At 36.1% G+C, this 22,466-nt stretch overlaps 1 protein-coding gene and 4 non-coding genes across 10 annotated transcripts; 3 read left to right on the top strand and 2 right to left on the bottom strand.

Moving 5' to 3' along the window:
* Positions 1-55: 55 nt before the first annotated feature.
* On the bottom strand, positions 56-21,816 carry Vmat (Vesicular monoamine transporter). 6 transcript variants are annotated; one of them, XM_067349086.1, is made up of 13 exons: positions 21,541-21,813; positions 11,479-11,621; positions 10,039-10,257; positions 9,762-9,918; positions 9,491-9,633; positions 8,805-8,987; positions 8,499-8,600; positions 8,229-8,403; positions 7,925-7,976; positions 7,493-7,676; positions 6,572-6,705; positions 6,416-6,488; positions 56-6,124 (listed from the first exon to the last, which is right to left on the bottom strand). In XM_067349086.1, the coding sequence occupies exons 2-12, from the start codon at positions 11,591-11,593 to the stop codon at positions 6,420-6,422; spliced, it is 1,533 nt and encodes a 510-aa protein (XP_067205187.1). In that variant the 5' UTR covers positions 11,594-11,621; positions 21,541-21,813; the 3' UTR covers positions 56-6,124; positions 6,416-6,419. The 6 variants fall into 6 exon arrangements, with proteins under 6 accessions (XP_067205187.1, XP_012220541.1, XP_067205188.1 ...); XM_012365118.2 differs by lacking the exon at positions 21,541-21,813 and adding exons at positions 16,625-16,888; positions 17,129-17,309 and having other exon boundaries at positions 56-6,488; XM_067349087.1 differs by having other exon boundaries at positions 56-6,488; positions 9,762-9,915; positions 21,541-21,816.
* TRNAG-GCC (transfer RNA glycine (anticodon GCC)) lies at positions 7,120-7,190 on the top strand. Its single transcript has one exon. It is a non-coding gene; the product is annotated as a tRNA-Gly (tRNA).
* Positions 8,033-8,105, bottom strand: TRNAK-UUU (transfer RNA lysine (anticodon UUU)). Its single transcript has one exon. It is a non-coding gene; the product is annotated as a tRNA-Lys (tRNA).
* On the top strand, positions 9,051-9,121 carry TRNAG-GCC (transfer RNA glycine (anticodon GCC)). The gene has a single exon. It is a non-coding gene; the product is annotated as a tRNA-Gly (tRNA).
* Positions 10,564-10,635, top strand: TRNAA-CGC (transfer RNA alanine (anticodon CGC)). Its single transcript has one exon. It is a non-coding gene; the product is annotated as a tRNA-Ala (tRNA).
* Positions 21,817-22,466: the final 650 nt, after the last annotated feature.

Below are 22,466 nucleotides of genomic sequence, written 5' to 3'. Positions count from 1 at the left end.
CAAGAGAATTAATAAGCAGACATATAAAATTACTAACCATCGGAAGAAAATATAGTTTAGAGATCATTCAGCTTATTTATTCGACATATCTTTTCTCATGTACACATAAATGTTATACACATAGACGACAGAACAAACATTAAATAGTTTAGTGGTTCGTTACTGCCCTTCTCTCTCCCTCTTTTACTCCTTCCTATTCTCTCCTTGTCGTGAATAGTCCTATATCCTATCATTAATTCGTACAATCCATCAATAATGTATTTTGTGATCACCATATTTATTCTGTGATTTTAATGCTTATATAGAAGTCGCTTAGTTGCAATTGCGTTACATATTTCGTACAAGCCTCAACAATTCAAGTACGATCTTACAGCGAAATTCGTTTGGCGATTCTCGGGGCCGGCGTCAGTTGCACAAACGCATAAAAATATATAAACAATTGCGGTTTCTCCCCTTCGCCCGAAGAAGGTTCTTAGCCATATTATGAATATTATAATTCCTGATAATTTTAATCGCACGGGGCATAACAACACTTAATAAGTAAAGAATACATTCTAAGATAATTTGTTTTTAAATCTCTTCTTGTCTTTTTCATCTTGATCACTACACAGGCATGAAGATCGGACCCATACACCAGCTTGTTAGTTATCTATGATGATATGATATGATAATACGACATTAAATATGTATCTTATACACTGTGTGACGATAAACGCGCAAAAGGTTATTGCCAAAACTATAATATAAAGGTGATACATTGACAAGCGTCGTCCAATACCTTCCTAACAAAGAAATTCGTCGTTACAATCAAGAGATTCAAGTCGTTAAAGAGACGCGAACCTATCGGTTTCGATTTTTTAACAATGAATCATTATTATTCGATATTCGCTAGCGTCATTTGCCATTTCTAACGAAATGACGATCGATCGATCCTTCGAATGCGGGGAAGGTTTTGCACTTTTTCATTGCTTATTGTCTGTTCACAATAGCAGCCGCCAACGGATTCGCTAGTTTGCTCATTTGTCTCTTTCAACAATCTCTTTCAACGCGCAAAAACATCGTTGTGTACTATGACAATCGAATAACGCACAACGATACTTGTAGTTGGATTTAACGCATATGTTTTTACGCAATTTTATACTTTGCATCGCCATTTGTTACGTCTTTCTTGCAACAAATAGCTGAATTAAAAGAAATCAACAGAAATGTCTTTCATTGAATTCTACTATAATTTTGCTATAATTAAATGCAACATAAACACTATTCCATAAAAAATAAAAAACACTTTTTATGCTTTAAATCGAGCAATTTTCAAACTACTGGAAAATTTTTCTCGCAAAATGTATGATAGGTGTCGAAAATTATATACGATTTTGTTTTGGCTAAGTTACATGAATTTGAAGCTAAATCTGCACTTTTTACTACTAATACTACTGTCGATGGTAAACGTTATTTTTCATAAAATGTAGGGTTGGCTTCAAAGTCGCGTAACTCGGACAAAAGGATCGTAGTAAAATTTAAAAAAACGCGTTATTGTAGGTAAAGTGTTGCAATTTTTGGCATTTGTCATAAATTTTGCGAAAGATATTTTTTTATCAAGTTACAGAGTATTAAAAGTACTGTGTTCTTTTTTCCAGCTTACAACTATAAAACTAAAAAATTTTTTTAATGAATAAAACGACGTGAAAGTACAAATTTCAAGCTTTAAAATACTTTTTTAATCTTTGGTCTATGATGATTTTTCGCCGAGTTACAATGATTTAAAAATTGGTCAGTTTTAAGCGCCTGAACGTCTCGACGCGGCAGAGCAGTGCGGCCGAGAGCGGCTGTGTATCATGCGTAACAATGGCGCGCAGTCAGCTGATTAGTCGGCCGCGCTGCTCTGCCGCGTCGAGACGTTCAGTTGCTTAAAATTGATCAATTTTCAAATTGCTGTAACTTGGCGAAAAATCATCGTAGATCAAAAATTAAAAAAGCATTTTAAAGTTTGAAACTTATACTTTCACATGCTTCAAGCCGTTTTCTAAAAATTTTTTATTTTTACACTTCTAAACTTGATAAAAGAACACGTACTTTTTACACTCTACAACTCCGTAAAAACATTTTTCTTAATAATTTAATGACAAGTCGAAAACTATAACATTTTACCTATGGAACGCATTTTTTGCTGTATTTTTTTTGTCCAAGTTACGCGACTTTAAAGCCAACTTTACTTTATGAAAAATGATTTTATGATGAAATATCTCTATCAACTCTTTATAATTCACCCATTTTTTGCAAAATCTTTTCGCGTATAAGAGATTTTACGATGGCAAAGCAGCGGCTAATAATTCGGTCACGATTCATTTGTTAAGTAACAGATTGTGTGCGACTGGTATCGTATACGTTATTTTGTAGTTGCGCCGGGAGCACCTGTCGCTTGATCAACGAAGCGTAGTACGCACAGCACATACGTTTTGCGGATTTTCTCCTTACGATTCATTTCGATTAATACACGTCACGTTGATTGCATTTGCAATTCGTACAAGAAGTCTCAGCCGTCGCCAACTGAGTCAATATGGACTGAGTAATTACACGAGAAACACAAATAATCGCAGTGGCGCATACTTCTACCGCTCGGAAACAACTGTCAATATTTTCTCGATGAGTATAATTTTTAAAAGAATACTATTTTTCTTTGAAGTTGGAGAATTCGTGAATACTATTGAGAGATTAATTCATTGTCAATTGTCGAAGTTGATTTCTTTCATTAAAATTACGGGCTTATCGCAGCACTTGTATTACATAACATTGTTTTCAACAACAATTTTGCATGCTGCAATTGTTGGGTCGATATAATTTTATATTGTTAAATTATTTGATCTCTTAAACTGAGGTATTGAACAATTGATTTTCCTGAAAATTTAGGAAAGCGAGAAATTTCTCTAATAACAAGAAAAGTCTCTGTAATAGCAAAGTTATCGCTTTATCAATTGCGTGTTAATTCGTATAACATGTGCAATTACCCGCAATTGTAATGCAAAAATTAGTTAACGGTGGTACGATGGTAATAATCGTAGCATAGATATGTAGATTTATCTTCCCGCAAATTTTAAGAAAGAAACGAAACACATATTTAGTTAAACTTTCTAATAAAATTTGATTCTTTTGTTTTAGTTTAATTTTTTTTCTAAATAAGCTTGTCACATGGTAATTTTGACGATGTGTGTGGGCAAATAATCTTCATCCATCTAATAAGTTTAATTATTTAAACAAGTATAGTCGAATGTTCACACATACGATACACGCATACATAGATACATATAGATGCATATACATACATATATATGCAAGTGAGTGAATCCAAAATAGGAGTAAATCCACCGAATCTTCTAGAAATCGGTGATGCAACATTCTTTAAGGTATCTCAGCGGCGACAACGTTCAACGTTAGTTTCATTATATTTACAGGTAAGGGAACAACTGCTCAAATATATTGTGTGATATAGTTATGCGATATAGTACAGTAGCTCAAGACCACACAATAACATTGAATCACAATAGCGGAGAATACTATTGCTCGTCTCATTATTACTATAAGATAAGAATAATCGTGATAATTAAAGGCGCCGTAATATATTACAGCCGAACGAAGGATTCGCAATATCGACAGGTACGAGAATAAAATAAAAAATTGAACTAAACTAGAAAATTAATATCAATCAAAATTTGCATGCGCACGGCTCGAAAAATCGTCACAATTTCGACTCGCATATTTTCTACATTATTTCTACTTTTCCCTATTTTATTGCCCATCTTCTGTAGTTTTCCGTTTTCTTGTTCCTTACAGATCATCATCGACAAGATAGACATTTTTTTTTTTTTTAAGTTACGTAAATCGACGAGGCAAGCGTTCGGCAAAGAATTCGCGAATCGAATTGACTCGCGCTTCGTACCGGGAGTAGGTGCGCAAAAACGCACCTTGTATGTTTCGGAATCCGCAGTGGAAAGCTGTAGTCTAATGCCATTATAATCGTTTGATTCCTCCCCCCCCCCTCCTTCTCATTTTGCCTCTTTCGCGGATCTCTGTTTCTGTTCGCCGTCCGATAACGGATAAAATTCGACAAGACATCGAGAAAATACGTCGTCACGGCGTTAATGAAGACTCTAACTTGTAACTGTATCTCTAGGCTCTCTTCTCTTGCTCTTATACGATACGCCAGCTTCGATTACTCTTCAGCATCGTGCTGGCAATCAGCGATAATAACGATACTCCAGGTAATAAGCAAACGCGCTACGATCTAATCACTTCTTACGTACAACTACATCGACAACTGGTATTTACTGTCTCAGCAAAGATTTCGCGAATCTAGTAGCTTAGGATCTCAACAAGTAATGTAACTTTACTCGTGTTTGTCACAAGATATACTTGATCGAATAGCAACGGATAGATGTCGATATACAATAAATACACGACAATTTTTTTCAAGTACAACATTTACACGAAGATACACCACATATATAGAGTGACACGTATAGACTTTTTGCATATGGATATATATATATATATTTTTTTTTAACACGAATAACGCGTTTACGCTACTTTCTATATTGCTTCTACAAATGCCTTACTTTCACGAGGCCCATATATATTCGGCAGATCTCTCGAATACCATCTCTCCGATCGCGAATAACAAATAAATCGTCACAGCTAGAGTTTCCCGCGGCGAATCCTCATAGAGTTATCGTGTAATTCGCAAATCCTGCAAACGCTTCTCACCTCGTCTCTACTCTATTCTATTTTACTCTATTTTCTTTCTCTCTCACTCTCGCTTCCTTTCTCTCCCTCCCTCTCTCTCTCTCTCTCTCTCTGGATTTCTCTTTTATAAGTTTAAATACTATTTTCTATTGCGACAAATCTCGCGACGTCCTCTATACATTCTTCCCAGCATGCATTGAAAATGGGGAAAGAACGGAAATTAATTTTGAAGAATTTACCGAGAGACGACCAAGATTTGCGACAAGCATAAGCTCGAACGCTATCTACCTCTCGTAGTTTCCTTCCTCTTATCTCACCTACGATGACAAAATGAGCGAGTGAATCGGTAAATCGTATACGCCCGGGTATACTTCGCGTGAATTATCGCGTTGCTTTCGCGACGAAGGTACGTTTCGATTTAATCGCGGTCGTAATGTGAAGAACTTCTTAAAATACCCGACCGTGTCTTCTGCCGGTTTCTCTGCAGCCATTCAAAGAAACCAAATCGGGCGGTTCTTCCCGATGCGAGAATAAATTTTACAAGAATTTGTCATCATGAAGGACACGCCGGGCACTTTTCATCCGAGATACCGATCACACGATATCAATCGTCGTAGCTCTCTTGTTATGTTTCTTTCATTTATATCAACACACTCCGTATTTCCAATCGTAAATTACACTTATGTTACATATTCTTTGTGTGATTCTGTAACTTCGCGCGTAGAATTGTGCTTTCGGCATTTCTTTCTCATGCACTTAATTCTACAGTTAATATTACATATTTTCTGAATTCTAAGCCTTTACATTTAGGAATAACTTTGCATCGCGTCTGTTTCCTTTCTTATTATATATTTTGAAACACGTCTAACAAACATATCTCTTGCTATCGCACGCTACGATATAACGAGATTTTTGCTTTTTTTTTTTGCTTTTTCCTAATTTTTGCATTACTTCAGGCTTTAATCTATCGTTATTTATCTATTACATACACAATACGCTTTTAGTCGATCTCGTATCGAGATGAGTATCGATGATGCAGAATACACAGAAATACAATTCTACACAAGTTCTGAACTTTATTTTCGCCTTCATTACGGCTAGTCTTATCCGGAAGTATTCGAAAACGCGAGGTTTCTTAAATTCTCGGATGTTCACACAGCGCAATCTATTTATGGAATATATTATTTTTTATAAATATCAAATGTGTATTTATTGTTGTGCAACTTCGCCGAATCTATCTTGTAAGTGAGATCGTTTGTCTCTCTCCAAAAGTATCGACAGTCTATAAAGAAAGCTTTATCGGTTATATTTCTACATTTACATTAGTTCCTCAAATGTTATCAAGTGCATGTCAACAATTGTGCTTATTGTCGATGTTTGTGGCCTCCTATTATTTATAAAAACAAGTATAAATATTTCGATATTAAGTAAAGAAGTATGATGACAAAAACGAAGAATAAATTATCTCTCAATTAATCATTATTTAATCAAAATCTAATTAAAAATTAAATACATCAAAGATATCAAAGAATCAAAGATATAAATAAACAGTATAACAATATAAAATAACTTCTTTTTATAATATGTTACAAAAAAAAAGAAGAAACAAGAGACATTTCGTAAGTAAATAAAATAAAGAATGAAGTAATCGATTAAAAATTGAAAATTTTAGAATCACCGTTTTATTGGTCCTCTTCTTCATTCTGGTAGGTGACATAACGCACAGATGATTTTTCACCAATTATTAGCGACTATAATTTGACACAATTTAAAATTAATAACAAATTCTAGCAAATTAATAACAAAGTCAAGGCAAATTTTTTAATAATATTACCTTTTGCTCCTCTTTCGTCGGTGGTGCTCTTAAGAAATACATAAGAGGTGCGTAAATAAAATTTAACAGAGCAATACCAAAAAGCATCCATTCGAAACCAATGCTGTTGACCAAAGTTCCACTCAATGCAGGACCTACGAAAAAAAGCAATCTTTTGCTGAACGAGTTAATGTTGCATATGTTATTTTTAAGTAATTTTTTTTAAATAGCCAGAGAGTTTTTAGATAATTCAGAATATAAATACAGTAATTATGACATGTTCATTTATATTTTATACAATTATATATTTTTTTAAGTATAAAAAATTTGTTTATATATTGTTTCCATAACAAAAGTAAATGAGCGATTATTTTTAATTATAAACACTGTTCATAAAATAAAAAATAAGTTGGTTTTAATGTATAATTATTTGCTTTTATTTTAAATGTTATGTAAATTTTTTTTTAATTAATTAATTTTTTTAATTTTATATTTTATTATACTATGTAATATTTCTAATAAGGATTATTGTAGCTTGAATTATTTGAAAACTCAAGGATTTCGCATAAGCATCGGTGGTTCAGTGGTAGAATGCTCGCCTGCCACGCGGGCGGCCCGGGTTCGATTCCCGGCCGATGCAAAGATATTATTTTTGTATCGTATTTTTTTTAATTATTTTAACTTTTAAGTATTAGCGAAAACACATTTTTGTAATCTATGCTAGAACAAGATTAAAAGAATTATTTCGTATCAGAAAAAAAGAGTACTAATCCTGTTGAATAATTATGATATCTAAAGAAATTGCTTAAAATAATGCTATCAGAATATGTTAGCAGCTTTCAAAGAATTAAGAATTAAAATTATTAGATATTTTGCTAGTATGCGTTTATCAAGTAAGTGAAAGAAAATAAAAAACGGAATATTGACTCCATGCGCACATACCTATAGCAAAGCCTAAACAAAACGCTACGTCGCCGATGGCATAAACGCTTCCATAAACAGCGCTATGCCTTATATCGACCAGATATCCTAACTCGGGCATCATTGAGCTATCCACCATGCCAATGGCAAATCCTAAACCTGCATTCGGTACAATCAAGTGGTCGATACTCTTCGCTAGCGGAATCTGCGAAACGATGTAAGATTGAAACATTTTAATTCGGAGTGTAACTCAATTAGAGTTGTTATTCATCATTGAAAATCTCTATAAATTATATTTTAAACAATTACAATTATATATTTAGATTTAGACATTTATTGGCATGTTAACCGATAATTTCGGTGAATTCTTTATAAAATTTTTTAAATATACCTCACAAAATATACACAAGTGATATAAAGTTTATTTTACTTTGTCAATAAGATAATACTTACACACATCAAGCAGATACCAATAACTACAAGTCCAATCAAGGAAGCTAACCACCTGAAACATGCGTATATCATAATATTAAACATTATCGGTGTCAAAAAAATAATTTCCGCCCGAACAGGGACTTGAACCCTGGACCCTCAGATTAAAAGTCTGATGCTCTACCGACTGAGCTATCCGGGCAAGATGTTGTCTAATTTTTTATGATTTCCCCAAGGAACTAATTAAAATATTTTTAGAATATTTTGATGAAAATACTTTAATAACAATTTGGCAATTTGCTTTATTGTCTGATCACAAACCAACCTGCCCATTTTATGTCCGAGTGGTCCGAAAAGATTTGTTCCAATCAAGTAACTAATGCTTGCTGGTAAAAATGTAGCGCCTTGTTTCCAGCGACTCGCGCCCATCGTATCCATCATCCAAATCGGTAAACTCGGCTCTAACATAGCAATACCCATATTCGCGAATGTTATTGCACCTGAAATGTTAATAATTGCCTGATGCTTTTACTTTTTACTTAAAGAATAAAATTATTATTTGGTCATATTTTACATTTCATAATTTTTCTCTTACCAGCCGCTAAAATGATATAAGGATCGGTGATGAGAGACTTTAATGACGGTGGTTCCGCTTCCGTATATACGACCGATGGTTGAAGCATTAGAAGCTGCAATACTTAAAGATTTTATAAGAAATTATTACGTTGTGTATTATAAAATACAAATTAAACTACGATAAATCTTTATTATTAATTAACAAAATAAGAGCGAAACACAGTATTATAAATATACGAATTTTACGTTAAATTAAAAATTAACATCAAAATTTTATTTACTTAATATAGTTAGTATTACATATTGCGAGTGCATTAACACTTACATCCATCACCAAGGGCTAATGCAGAAAGTACTAAAAATGGGGCAGATTTCCCTACAAATTCGTACATTACTCCGCCGAATGGGGGACCGATAAGGACACCAAGAGCTAGTCCGCCTAATGCAATACCCATCGCATTACCACGCTCTTTATCATCTTGATATCTTTCGGCCAACATACCCATACCTGTATATCATAATGTTACAACCATGTACTATCTGCCCATGTAGAATAAACCGTATCTCAATAGCATCGGTGGTTCAGTGGTAGAATGCTCGCCTGCCACGCGGGCGGCCCGGGTTCGATTCCCGGCCGATGCAATCTTTTTATTATTTTTGCAATTTTTTATTACTTTTACAATCTGCAGATATCTGTACGGCAAACATAGTAGTCCGTGATAATTTTGCATTGTAATTCTTTTTTATATCTTTATATCATTCTTTTTTTTATCCTTTAATAGATTTGCAATAAAATTTATGTCTTATTAAAAAAAAAATTTATTACAGTTAAAGAAGTATAATAAGAGTTTTAAGGAAAATAAGAAATGTTAAAAAGGTAGGACCGAGCAGATAAGCATTCTATCACTGAATCATCGAGATACTTATGTAGAATTATTATTACCATTTTATAGATAATAACAAGACAGGATAATTAAATTAAAATATAGATTAATATAAATAATTGTTCACCAGAAACGCTAGAACACGATGAACCGATACCCTGAAGAGCTCGCGCTAGAAAAAGTATGCTGTAACTTCGTCCAAAAGCAAAAATTAGCGTAGATAGAAACATTATAATAAATCCAGTAAACATAGGTATACTGTATCCGATCCTAAAACAAATAATAAATATTAATCTTATTACGTACTTATTTAGTATGTTTTGTTCATAAAATACTCGATTAGTACAAGATAAAAAATTGTATGTGTACATGAATTACAAGAGAAAGTGCACACTTACTTGTGAGTTAAAGGTCCAACTATAGGATTAGCCAACAATTGGACAAAAGCCTTAGAAGCAAACATCATTCCTACTGCCACGGTCTCTTCTAATAATTCCCGATGTCTCTGTTCCTTTTCCATTGCTTCCGGTGACGTGCGATTGCCTACAGTAACTTCTAAAATAAAAAAAAGTAAGTTTTCGGTTGATCTCTATATTCTGGCCATGTTTTCATCAAACAGATATTTCTTCATTTATTTCTTTGTAATAAATAATAATTCAACGATACACGCTTTACCTGCTGCCAGCTCCGTGGAAGAGGTTGTAAAAGAATGTAGAAATTCCAATTGTGAAACAGTCGATGTGTTCGGAGCACAAGGACATTTTGGCGTTGTCGTTGTTGTTGGCAATACGGTAGTGGCGGCGGTGGTTTGATGAGATGCACTTCCTTCCAAATGTTCACTTAATGTTGCATTAGGATGTTTGATGTCGTAAAGAAATTCCGGTATTATTGGAACTATAAAAATTTATATATAGGCAACGGTATTTAAGTATTATTTGTATAAAAAGCAAAAGAAATACTGCAATATTAATAAAGTGAGAAATTTATACTTTTTACAAAACACTTCTAGTAGGATTAGATCCATGATTCAATTATAACTGTCGAACATCTATTAAGATAATAATTAAAAACGCGTTAGCCTTTCTAATTTACACGATAATTTGTAAAAAATAATTCAAGTTAACTAATTCGGAGAAAGAGAGAGAGAGACAGAGGGAGGAAAGGGGGTTGAGAATATATTTAAAGCCTCAGTTATTAACAGGGGGTGTAACTCAGTGGTAGAGTGTCTGCTTCGCATGCTGAAAGTCCTGGGTTCAAATCCCAGCACCTCCAAAAACCTTTCTTTTTGCTTCGTTAGGATATATTTCTATATTTCGGTACTTAATACTAACGTTCAAAAGACGATTTTAAAAGATAAGTTTATTAAAGAATGAAATTTAAAAGCATAAAAGAAATTTTTTTTATATTTGTAATTCGATAAAAATGATATAAAGATTGTATGTATACACGTAAACATATAATTAATTAAAAGCTATTTTCACGATGATTGAAAGTGAATCTCGCGATTTGTTCGATAAACGTGACGACGTTGGTTTATGTACACGATGATCACAGTCGACACGGTATTGCATAAATGCATGACCACTTTTCTAGATTGGCGGCACAATACATAAAAGTCCATACGTTTTGTCGACGTTTCGAACTGGTACAATAAACGAACGTTTTTTGAATTAAACATAAGTTCACGCGACCGAGACGAGTGGTGGTCGTCGATAGGATTCAAGAGTAATGGAAAGGAAAGATTGAAAAGCGGAAAAAAACCGAGTTAACCGCGTAATAATATAGATTAAGCTTCAAAATATTTGCGATTGATAAAAGGTTTGTCCCCACTTTATTTTTATTTTATGAATAAACTGTTTCAAATATTTAAACATTTGTCTTATAGACTGAGCAAAATTAACAATTTGATTTTTAGAGAATATTATGACATTTCCAATAGAGTTTGTTTCAATATTATGTAATGTACACTAATTGTAAAAATAAACAAAAGTTTATCAATATAGATGTTGTAGTTAATTGTCTGGCGCTTCGATATAAACTACTATAATTTATGCACAAACGCTCAATCTTGATGCACGCACATATGTCATAAAATATAATAAATAGGCCACTCACCTACAGTTGTTAGCAACATATTATCCAACAGCAGTGCGATGGCAACGATGACGAGAACGAGCCTCCGAGATTGCCGGCATCGTTGCAACCAACTGCTCCATTCCCCACCTCCCATTCTCGAATCTTATCCTTCCGCTGATGTTCTGTAACATTAACAAAACGCATTGTAAATCACGGTTATTTAAAGATAAACAACGATATAGAAGGCAATAAGAAGTGGTATTGTGGAAGCGCAAGGATAAATTAATATACCGATTAATACGTTTTCGGCTGCGATTTCAGGCTTTCTTCAAGTTCTTCAATAAAGAATTCTTTGTGAAACTTAAATCTTTTTCTTTCTTTCTATTTAAACTGAAGAAAGCCCGAAACTGTGACCAAAAGTATTTGGTATATTAATTTTTAACAGTTTTTGCGCTCCGACAATCGCGATTCTATTAATTTTTTATCATCTTCTACATCCATGATTAACAAATGATGGACAACGTGAGAGAAAAGTTTAGTTATGTTTTGCCGCGCCCTTTCTTTATCAATTTCCGATGAGAGATCTATTCTTGGCAGAAATCAAGGTTGGCAAATAGAAATTACGAGAAAGCAACGATTTTACCGGGCGAATCGAAGGAACGTCCTTTCACGTAAGATGAACAATTGTATCCCGTATTGCGTTAACATTTTATCGCGTTCGCTTCTAAAGACTTTTCCATTAGGTTTCAATTAAATCGACACACCTATCGAGCTTTTCATACGTCGGAAAAGGAGGATGTGTATTTTACCAAATACATTGCGAGCACTAATTGCGTATTACAAAGACTAGAAATCTCGAAAGACGTCAAATTAGTGTCTTAAAATGTACAAAACAACTTGCCGTTTTTCTCCTTATTTAGAACTTAAACAAGTAGAACTTACACGCTGATCCCGCAAGGATGACTGAATCGCACAGTCATTTGGGCTTAGCAAACCCACGGATCTGAGCTCACACACTGCGATCATACATACACACATACACTTAAACTCACATTTACATTTATACACAGTGATTTAGAATTTTCAAAAATAAACAGTTTAAAAGTGTAAATTAGATTCAGATAGTATACGAAGTTATGTTGTAAGCGTCGGCCAAATAGGCATAGTTTGTGACGGCTTTTTATATTTATATGTTTTTTAAATCTGCATACTGATTGTTGATATTTTTTACTAATTCGCGTGCGCACATAAGAACAGTTAATAACTTAAGAATTGTAGAGATAAATTGCAGGCCAGAGATTACACTTTTAAAGAATTACAGTTATAATTCAGTCCAAAAAGTACACCCGTTTTATAGACGAAGCGCCGAAAACGCTTCGCTCGTTTAAAAGGAAAACATTATCAGCGATCTTAACGGCCGCAGCCGTCAACAAGGCGAGAGCAACACATTACAATAAGGATGAACATATATATATATACAAAATAAGAGGAATATAAAAATCCCCACATAATCATCAATTCGGTAACATTTTATTCAATTATGATAATACTATAACATATATCCATTTTTTAAATATTATTTCTTAAATTCTAAGCAATATTCTGTAACAAATCGACTGGTTCCATTGAAAGAAGTCTTGAATAGGATAGAAATAGCCCGAACACCAGGAAAAGCGCATTTCCCGTAACAGACGGTAAAATCGTCTTCGCTGAAAACTGTCAATTGTGGAAAGTGGTCAAAATTACGAGCCACTCTTTCGCAATTTTCTTTTCATTCGCACGAATCGTATTTGGCATACTTATCTCCAGCATTGGCTTTGAAACGCTCACAATGGATTCATGAATTTTATACAAAATTCTTATTAATAGAAAAATAAATATTCTTTTCAGATAAGAGAAATAAATATGTGACAAACAAAATCAAATTCTCTCATGTTAACTTATGTGTCAGATTGTATCGGATTGAAGATCTGTTAAAATTTATTAATATTTATACGAGACGTTAAAAATCTTAGAAGTAACTAAGAGCATAACATAGAAAAATAAACTATACGTGTAATACTTCAGAAAATTCCGTTTTATTAAAAAAATTTAACGCGCTAAATATATCATGAATATCGTGAAACAGTGTGAACATTGTTTACTAAAAAATGTTATAAACATTTAGCAAGTAATTATTTGAACATTTTCCAAATAAATAAAGTATAATTTTTAAAAAATCGTTCTTTTCTCTTGAGAATTTAATTTTTGCCGCTTAAAATCTTTTTAGCGAAGTTTTTTTTTCTTAAGTATGAGATTGCAAGGCGATTATATCGAGTGTAGCAGTCTTAATTGCCAAGGTTTTTTCGAGAAAGCCGACTTCCGTTTCGTCCCGCTAGAACTCGCTATCGCCTCGACGTTCGTTTAGTGCAATACAATTAACCGCATTAATTACAGGCTTTTAATAGTGCCCCTATACCACCCTGCCGTATACCCGTCTCCCACGCTGCCGTGCGCGCGATGGCCGCTTCTCTTTTATTCGTAATAACTCGATTACCTCAGGCTTTTAGCCCACCTAATTTTCACACTCGCCCCTCTCTGAAAAGGCAAGCGTCAAAGGCTATTGCGACTTTCAACACTGTCTCACTGCGCTCACGGTACTTCACTCTATTTTATTAATTGTAAGAAGAGCCCGGTAAGAATTCTATTCTGAGAGATGGATTGAAATGTCACTTCGATTGCATTACATCGGGCACATCTTTCGTGTCTGATTCTCTTTTCAAGTTAAACGTATAATTTAATTAAAGAACCGCAGAGTTTGTCCTTAAATCGCAAAGATTTCGTTGTAAAAAGCAATGTATTTTTTTTATAGATTTGATCGATGTCTTGTCCGCGGATAATCGTATTTCTCATTCAAGACGGGAGGAATTATCACGCAATAAGACCGACGAGCATGTTCCTATGTCCAATTCTTACGGATCGCGCGCATGAAAAGAAGAAAGCGGGGCTGGTTTGTGTGCGCCGCACAAGATAAGGGGCGTTTAAGGGCCGACGGCACGGATGAACGCGTGGCGACCCGTACACGCACGCGTACGCACGCATACAGGGCGTTACGCACGATCCGCTGCCGACGAAGTCGAAGATTGATAACGTGGATGGAGGGAGAAAGGGGACAGGGACAGGCGAATGTGGTACGAAAGAAGAAGGAGCCGTGAGCGGGGAAGCAATCAGCATTTTCCTGAAAGCCAGCTCCCTGGGGTCCGCGCATTATTCTCTGGAAAAGACCGCTTCCACTCGTGCCCACTTATAAGCTCCGCTACCTTCCGTCATGACTGACTACTCCCTTTCGTTCCCTCCCCCTTCCCCTCCCCTCCCCCTCTCCCTCCCCAGCCGACTTCTCAACCCTTCGTTCTTTTATCTTCTTGGTAATTACGACGAAGAATGACCGCAAGACGGTTCTGTTTGTATGGAGCTTTCGTACTTGCGCACGGTAGCGATGTTAAACGCGCGTTTCGCGCTTCCACAGCCGCGGCTATTCCCCGCGGAAATGTCGTTCGATCTGCATTATCTCTCATGCACTTCGTTCCCTCAGAAATCCTCCTCTCTTATAATCGCTCCTTGATTTATCCCCCCGTTTCACTCTTGCCTGCGAATCGCGCGTTGAAGGTGTTCACTTTTACAAAGTGTGATGTATAGAAGAATGCGACGGCAATTTTAGCAATCAGTTTCTAACCTCTTTTTACGCGTCAAATTCTACTGATAGCTTTTTCAGTTGCTTCTCGCTTTAATATTTAATTTTATTAAAAAAAAGGGGGGGGGGAAAGTATATATAACATTCTAATCTTCTTTTCCTAATAATGACGCCCGCAAATATATCCGAAATAAATCCATAATTGCGTAATCATGCATAATCACAACAGCGAGATTTGAATTTTGGGAGATTTGATGAAGGGCTTGTGCAATGCCGATACTATAGGCGCTGGAGATACGAGGGAGGGCGAGAGAGGGGAGGGGGGCGTGATGTTCTGAAGAGGCTTTGACATGCGAATAGTCGTTGAAAAGGTTTGATGGGATGATTGCTTTGCGATTGACAGCTTCTCGGTAGCGGCGCTTGATGAAGTGGTCGCAAGATCTGCCGACTCATCAACCCTCGTTATGTCGACTCGCGTGCGAGTACGTGCGTCGTTGGTGTGGGTGTACGAGATTACGCTATCGTATCGCATATATGAAATCAACTGACCAGAATTTCGTCGTTTGAGCTAATAGAAAAGTCGTGTTGACCGTCAGCAGGCGGAATTTATTGTAAAACGTGACCACTCTACGTGGTCACGTCGTCTCTGCGTACGAATCTCGATCTCTCGCCGGAATTTTTCGTATAATAAAGGAAATAGTAACACGTTCTGGAATTGAATTTACTTCCGCGCGAACGATTGCAGTTATTTGCAGTTACTTTAAATAATTACAAATATTATTCAACATCTCGTAATTATTATTATTCGTATAATCGGCGGAAATTCTTGTGTTTTATCGAAATATATTTTTGTGCGTTGATTTATTCTTGGTGTCAAAATTATCTCTATGTATCTTCATAATTATTATTATTCATACGCGTATAATATAGTTCAGACTTAGCGGCAACACGGTGACGACAAAATGAAAGGGAAGCAATTCCCTTAAAGCAGTTTCTCTCGCTATTCCATAGACGAACTTGCGGTCTACCAGAGTTAGTTCCTCTACTTTAAGAACCAATTAGTTCTGGTTGCTGTGTCTCGCTGTACCGAATGTACCATCTTTCTCGATTGTATTATACGCCGATATCTCTGATAAACTTGGAGTTGATCTTTCCTCAGCTAGTTCTTTGCTACACTCTTTCTTCGGAATTTTATTATATAAGAAATTAAAATTTTTCGACCACTGTTTCGTTTGCCATCTGACAGCTTTAGTGAAAGAGATGTTATCACGTGTGGAAAATCGTGTCAAAATTCAACGCATTAATTAATAACGCTCGTGTATGTAAAAATTGTTACATTTTGTCTCTATGAAAATATTGGTTCAAGCAATTTCCTGATCGTTTTTTTTAGAACGTGTTTCGAGAATTATTCGTGCAGATAAAATAACGGTGTACAATTTTCATTTCTTAAATAATAAAATTTTAATGAGAAAAAAGTAACTAAGAATAGACGATTAATTACGAATAAGAAAATACCTGGAGAGGTCCTTTATCAGTAAGAGGATTTCAAAGGAGAAGACAAGATGCCGATGTAAATGGAGAGGGATGCAGATAGCTTAAAGGGCAAACTGTTGCTTTAGGTCTCAACAAGTAGGTCAACGACCGATCCGTTGAATAGAGATTTCGGTATCTTTGCTGTTGTTCGTAGCCGTATGTGAAGCATAATCTTTTCGCATTTAACCAGCATCCTCTTTTTGTCTTTGTAAATGTTTCTCTTCTTGAAGAAAATTATTTTCATATCTGAAAGTACGCACAACATGTCATTATTTCAAGTATTTAAGAGATTCTGTCATTCTAAGCATTTAACTGTGTGTGAAATGACACTCCGTCGTCTGAAATATTGAATGCAAAAATTGCTTAGGCAACAATTATTCATTAATCGTACAGAATTTTAATTTTGACCATTTGTTTCTTTTTTCGAAAAAACACTTGACTCTTCAATACTTGCGCAAATCACATTTTTCTATATGCTGTACGCACATTTATACATCACGCGTGATCACGATAATCCTATTGTTTCTCTTTTCCTCTCTCTATCTCTCTCTATCGTATCTCGGCGACACTTTATCGTAACCCAGAGCAATTATGTCGAAGACGGTCGGGCGGCTTCTCTCTTTGTCGCGCGATATTGCATGATAAGCGAATTATGTTCTCGTCGCGAAATCACGTTATCTCCGCATAAAATCACTGTGTTACGAAGTTCCACCGTTCCCGTCAGTCCGAACGTGGCATTATGGTCCCGATTCGGGAATATCGCCAAGTTTCTGCACAAAATTAACTTGAGTATATTAATATCTATCGTCATGAAACACAACGGATGAATTTTCGCTACGACGCTTCGAAATATCGTTCCGTCACTCGCGTATTAATTACGAACGTCATTCTTTGGCGCTAATAGTTTTAATTATAGTCTATTTACATTGTTACTATGCTGCAGTGAATTGAATTTGTTCCGACACATTAGACGAAGTCGTTTGCATCATGCATTTAGCGACGACACTCTGTGCATATTCCGGCGGCTGTTTCGCGACGCACTGCCCGTGGAATTATTGAACAATGAAACCATCTGTTCATTAAAGATGTACAGCATGCAAAGGAGTTCACTGTGAGATGATCGTTGACAGACTGAGATGTTACATACAAAGTGCTCTAGAAAAAGAATCATACGTCTTTCTTTAATCATTGATAGATAATAAGCGAAATGGCTGTTGATTTCAATTCTGCGATATATTGATTATTTTCAGGTTTTAGCAACTATAAAATTTTAAACGCCAATCAATACGGATAATAGAATTTTAATCTTGAGATTATATTTTGGAGATATTTTAATTTAGCTTTAGTTCCCAAGATTAAATCATCGACGTATTGCAAAAAATTTTGCAGTTATAAAAATGGCAATTAAATCAAGTTTTTTGAAAAGAATGCTGAAAATTCAAGATTCCGCAGTAAAGAAGAATTTTTACGACACTCTATATATATCTTATTATGCGATAAGTTATCCGGCGAAAGGTAATAATCTATGCTATCATATAAATTAAAATACAATAGATATAAATAAGATGCGAGTGAAAGGCGTACATCGATCCTGTATTGATATGCAACATCGTGATAGGATTAAACATATGCCTCTTGTTCGCATCATAATTGCATTTATTAATGTTTTAATTTATGATAACATATAGATCATTATTTTCTCCAAGAACTTGTCATTTATTTCTACTTGTTATTTATTGTGTTTTACATTAGAAATAATAGCGTATTCTGAAATAACTCATACTCGATTTAAACAATTTATTTTCTAAATAGAAGCGCAATTATATACGTAGAAATTTTGCGTACATTTTATTGCGTTTCCAGCATCGATATTCTCTATTTCGGGAAGCTTTTAGTAAAGAAATAGTCTGACTGTTTAATATAGCAAATTGGGATAGATTGCCCGACGTATTTCAACCGTTCAATGAAGCCGTATTATCCAGGACGTTCAAATGCCGACGCGAGATCCTTTTCGTAAGGAATGTATCTCCGTATCGCATCGTAATGTGTCCTGCAGTATTATCATACAGTTATTTTATCAGATCCATATTAGAGATATATATAAACATTGCAACTGAAAGATTAAATTAAAATCAATCTAATTTATATAATATATTTTTTGTCGTAAATTCTTCAGACTTTGTTCAAAAATTCCAATTAAATTCCGCGCAAAACTCTTGATATAAAATTGTATTAATTATGATTATTGAAAACTGTGATCAAATAATGATATGTAATTTCACATTTTTCAACGATGTGGAATGTAATATATTATTGCGAAAGAAACGCACTCGTTCATACTCGATTTCTAATAGTGCTGCAGGAATTTCGTATATCGCTCCGTAGATAAATTTCAATTTAGTTCGCGCCTGGTTGCTCGCAAAATCAGAAGCGATTCGTGTCCAGGCAATGTGTTACTGCGTGTCGAAATGCAACTAGTGAGGAAGAGATCGGATGTAAATCAAACTCGGATAGCCGTGAAACGAGACTTCAGGCGGGACGAGGTGTGTTAGATGCAGAATCCTGGAAATAAAATTACGTCTTCGATCGTGCGTAAATGAATTTGCCGCAATCCTGTCTATTGCTTCTTTCTCGACGGGTCTTTGTCCGTTATGTGAATCACAAATAGTCCAGTGTGCATGATATGTTTTCTTACGTTATTAATATAGAAAATGAATATTTACTCTCAATATAGAGACAGTCTCTTCCATTTTTCAAATGTGATCTTCGCGAAAATTGTCTTCCAACAAAGTAGAAAAAAATTTTGTTCCATACTTTTTACTTATATTATGAGTCTTCTTAGAGATTCAAAGTGATCATTTACCGCGTTTCAGAACAAAAACAATGGACATTAGCTTCTTAAACTTTAAAATCTTTCTTAGATTTCATTGAGCTTTATACGAGGAATAAAAATAATTATAAAGGGAAAAAAATGAGGTGATTAAAAACCGAAAAAGGATTTCGGAGTTCCTCGGTTACCGGTCTTGTCGATCCGGTAATCGCATTAGAGCTGGTAATTACGACACCACTCGTAGTAACATGAAACCCGTAGGTCGGGTAAAGTACCGGACAGGGTTATGCAGATTGCTTTATAACCTTGTTACCGATCACTCTATTAACCTTACGAGGTTGCAACCCTCGATCCCCGTCCCTACTTCTGCCTCTGAAGCCGGGCAACAACGAAAGGCGGAAGTGAGACGAAGAGAGTCGTCTTGTCTCATCTCGCGCTTATAATGTTCCTTGTGAATCCTTGAGTCATCCCCTCCCACACTGAGTCGCTATTCTTGCAAAAATTTTGCGATAAAGTCATAAGAGGTTTCGCTCGTCGTCGACAAACGGCATTTTTATCAACGATGATTCGAACGTTGACACGAATGTCGTATCGCGAAAACATGTTCCACTTTGAAGAAACGACGGGGAAGATCAAGGGACGATGTTTGAAAAATTTCTTGACAATTTTCTCGCGAGAATTCGTGCCTTCTGCGACTCATCTCCCGGGAGACCCTCTCGATCCGACCGTGCTTTTGACGTAAACTCACCGAGAAAGATTAGCGCAAGGAACTGCGGCTGACACGTGGAAATGAGGGCGTTTGTTCTATAGTCGTGGATCGCGATCAGGAAATCCGGTATTACGCGACTGAGGGATAGCAGAAGTATCCCGGTCACCTCGCTGGCGTGTCAACGAGTCCAAAGACTTCGCAAACGAATCCGGCGGGTGAATAGTGCTGCCGACACGCTTGACACGTTGATGTAGTGGTCATCGATGACCGGTGTGTGATTGCATGGTAATTGGAAATTCATTCAAAATCCATTTTTTCCGTTCGACTTACGGTGGAGCAACAAAATATTATCGGCTATCTTATTGATTATTTATAGCGGCAGCCTACGATTACCCTTTTATAACAATATAAATAATGTATTTATTATGATTATATTAACTAATCAATAATCCCTTGCAATTTGCTTCTCGAGTAATTTAAACGTAAATTATGCCGCAGCATGCATTGTTAATTAACATTTAACACACATTTGTCCCAATAATGTCGCGCTCACTATCGTTTCAAATTAAACATTATGCAACGAGACGCTTGAAAACACTATTTCGAATAATCTAGTGGATTAAAATTATCTTCTAGAAATGTTTATAAAAGTCGAGGTAAAAAGTCTTCTTAAATCACATTAGTTTCTTCTCTGAAAAAGTAGTTTTCAATTTTCTTATATCTACGACGTCGTCTTTAAGTCGAGGCTAATAACTTTATGTTCGCTGTCGCGTTGCGTTAAATGATCAAGGCAGGGCGCGTCGTCGGCTACGCAAATCGAGCGAAAGAATACTTCACTCGATAAATCGTAGCGTGGACCATAAATAGTTACAATATTTCTCACGATTAAATCTACGTGATTTTGCGTTTGGGTGATTTGTATCACGTAGAAAATAAATAGAAGAAAAACATAAGTGAATTTCATTCCTTCTTCTTATCGACATCGTAACTTCTCAACACGCCGCGCGATTCTACATTCCTAAATTGCTGACTAAAAGCCAAAAGTTGATATACGCAAAATTGATTGATACGCATAACTTATCTGTTTCATCTTTTTGTATTTTTTTTCGCTATTCTTTACTCTTTAATTAATGCGAGTGGGCGCATCAATTTTCGCTAATGTGGACGAGTCATTAACTAATACTTAACTATTGAAGAAAGTTGAAAATCGCGAAATTCAAAAAATATTCAATATATCTCCGACGCACAATTACGAAACGAGAGATTTGGACACGTCGAGCTTCTCACTTGCGCGATTCTCGCTTGCTGCTCATTTTACAATGCACATTTTATATTACATTTGTAATAAAAGATACTCACTGATATCGGTCGATTTTGCCGGAGCGAGCGGTTCTCCGGTCCTGTATCGCCACTATCGTTGCTAGTCGTCGAGGCCGTGTCCCGGCTGGCGAGGAGCGTTGGGGCACCCCGATAGAAACTGCACGGACGATCGTGAGCGATAAGGGCGATAAGGGCGCAGCATCTCACCTCGCTCGTGCCGGCCCGCAGCCGTCGCTCTCTCTGCTCACCACCGTCTGCGTCTCCCGTGCTTCTTCGACGTCCTCTTCTTGATCCTCGAAAAGATTCAGGAGCCCCCAGCCGCCGCCGGCAGAGCGCATGGTCACTAGGCTCCAACCCCCGCTTTTCCACCCCTTTACACTCTGCCTCGCTCTCATCCGCTCTCCCTCCCTCTATCTCTCTCTCTCTCGCGCTCACTCTTCCGCTCTTTCTCCGCCACTGCCATTCTCTGTGTTCTATCTATGCATCTTTCTTCCTCCCCCTCTATTTCACGTACGCGCGCGTACAAAGCGCGTATACGCAGATATTTCATACACGCGTGCATAAAAAAATATACGCGCACGCATGTGTGCACGCGTAATAACACTTTCCCTTCGCGGTCTCTTCTTTTCCCTTTGTCATACATTTTTTTTAAACAATATAAGAATAAATGTATTCATCGTCTGTGTGCCGTTCGGTCTCTCTCCTTCTCAGTGCGATAACCGTTCCACTTTCGCGCGGTCCATTTGGACACTATCCTCGTCACTCGTCTCCCTCCATCGAGAACACTGTTGACGCCCCCGTGTCGCTATTGTCTCTGTATTATCATCCGCTCTCCTCGCGATCCACCCCTTTTTCAAATCTGTCGGTCTTTAACAGGAATCAGCAATGTATATTCGCAGCTGTTCTTCAACATTTTTTTTCTTCTATTCATCGCTACCGGCGAAATACTTTGCAGCGCATAGTAA

The sequence above is a fragment of the Linepithema humile genome, chromosome 2 (genome assembly GCF_040581485.1).
Source record: "Linepithema humile isolate Giens D197 chromosome 2, Lhum_UNIL_v1.0, whole genome shotgun sequence".
Taxonomy (NCBI): Eukaryota; Metazoa; Arthropoda; class Insecta; order Hymenoptera; family Formicidae; genus Linepithema; species Linepithema humile.
The sequence above is the reverse complement of the archived record's forward strand: the minus strand, read 5'-3'. Positions and strand labels throughout refer to the sequence as shown.

Bases quoted from the DNA above. Each gene is read 5' to 3' on its own strand.
- Vmat (XM_012365117.2), bottom strand. From the start codon at position 11,593: ATGGGAGGTGGGGAATGGAGCAGTTGGTTGCAACGATGCCGGCAATCT. The intron at 10,258-11,478 runs GTGAGTGGCCTA...AAATTTTTATAG, and splicing joins TATGTTGCTAACAACTGTAG to TTCCAATAATACCGGAATTT. The intron at 9,919-10,038 runs GTAAAGCGTGTA...TTTTTATTTTAG, and splicing joins TTCCACGGAGCTGGCAGCAG to AAGTTACTGTAGGCAATCGC.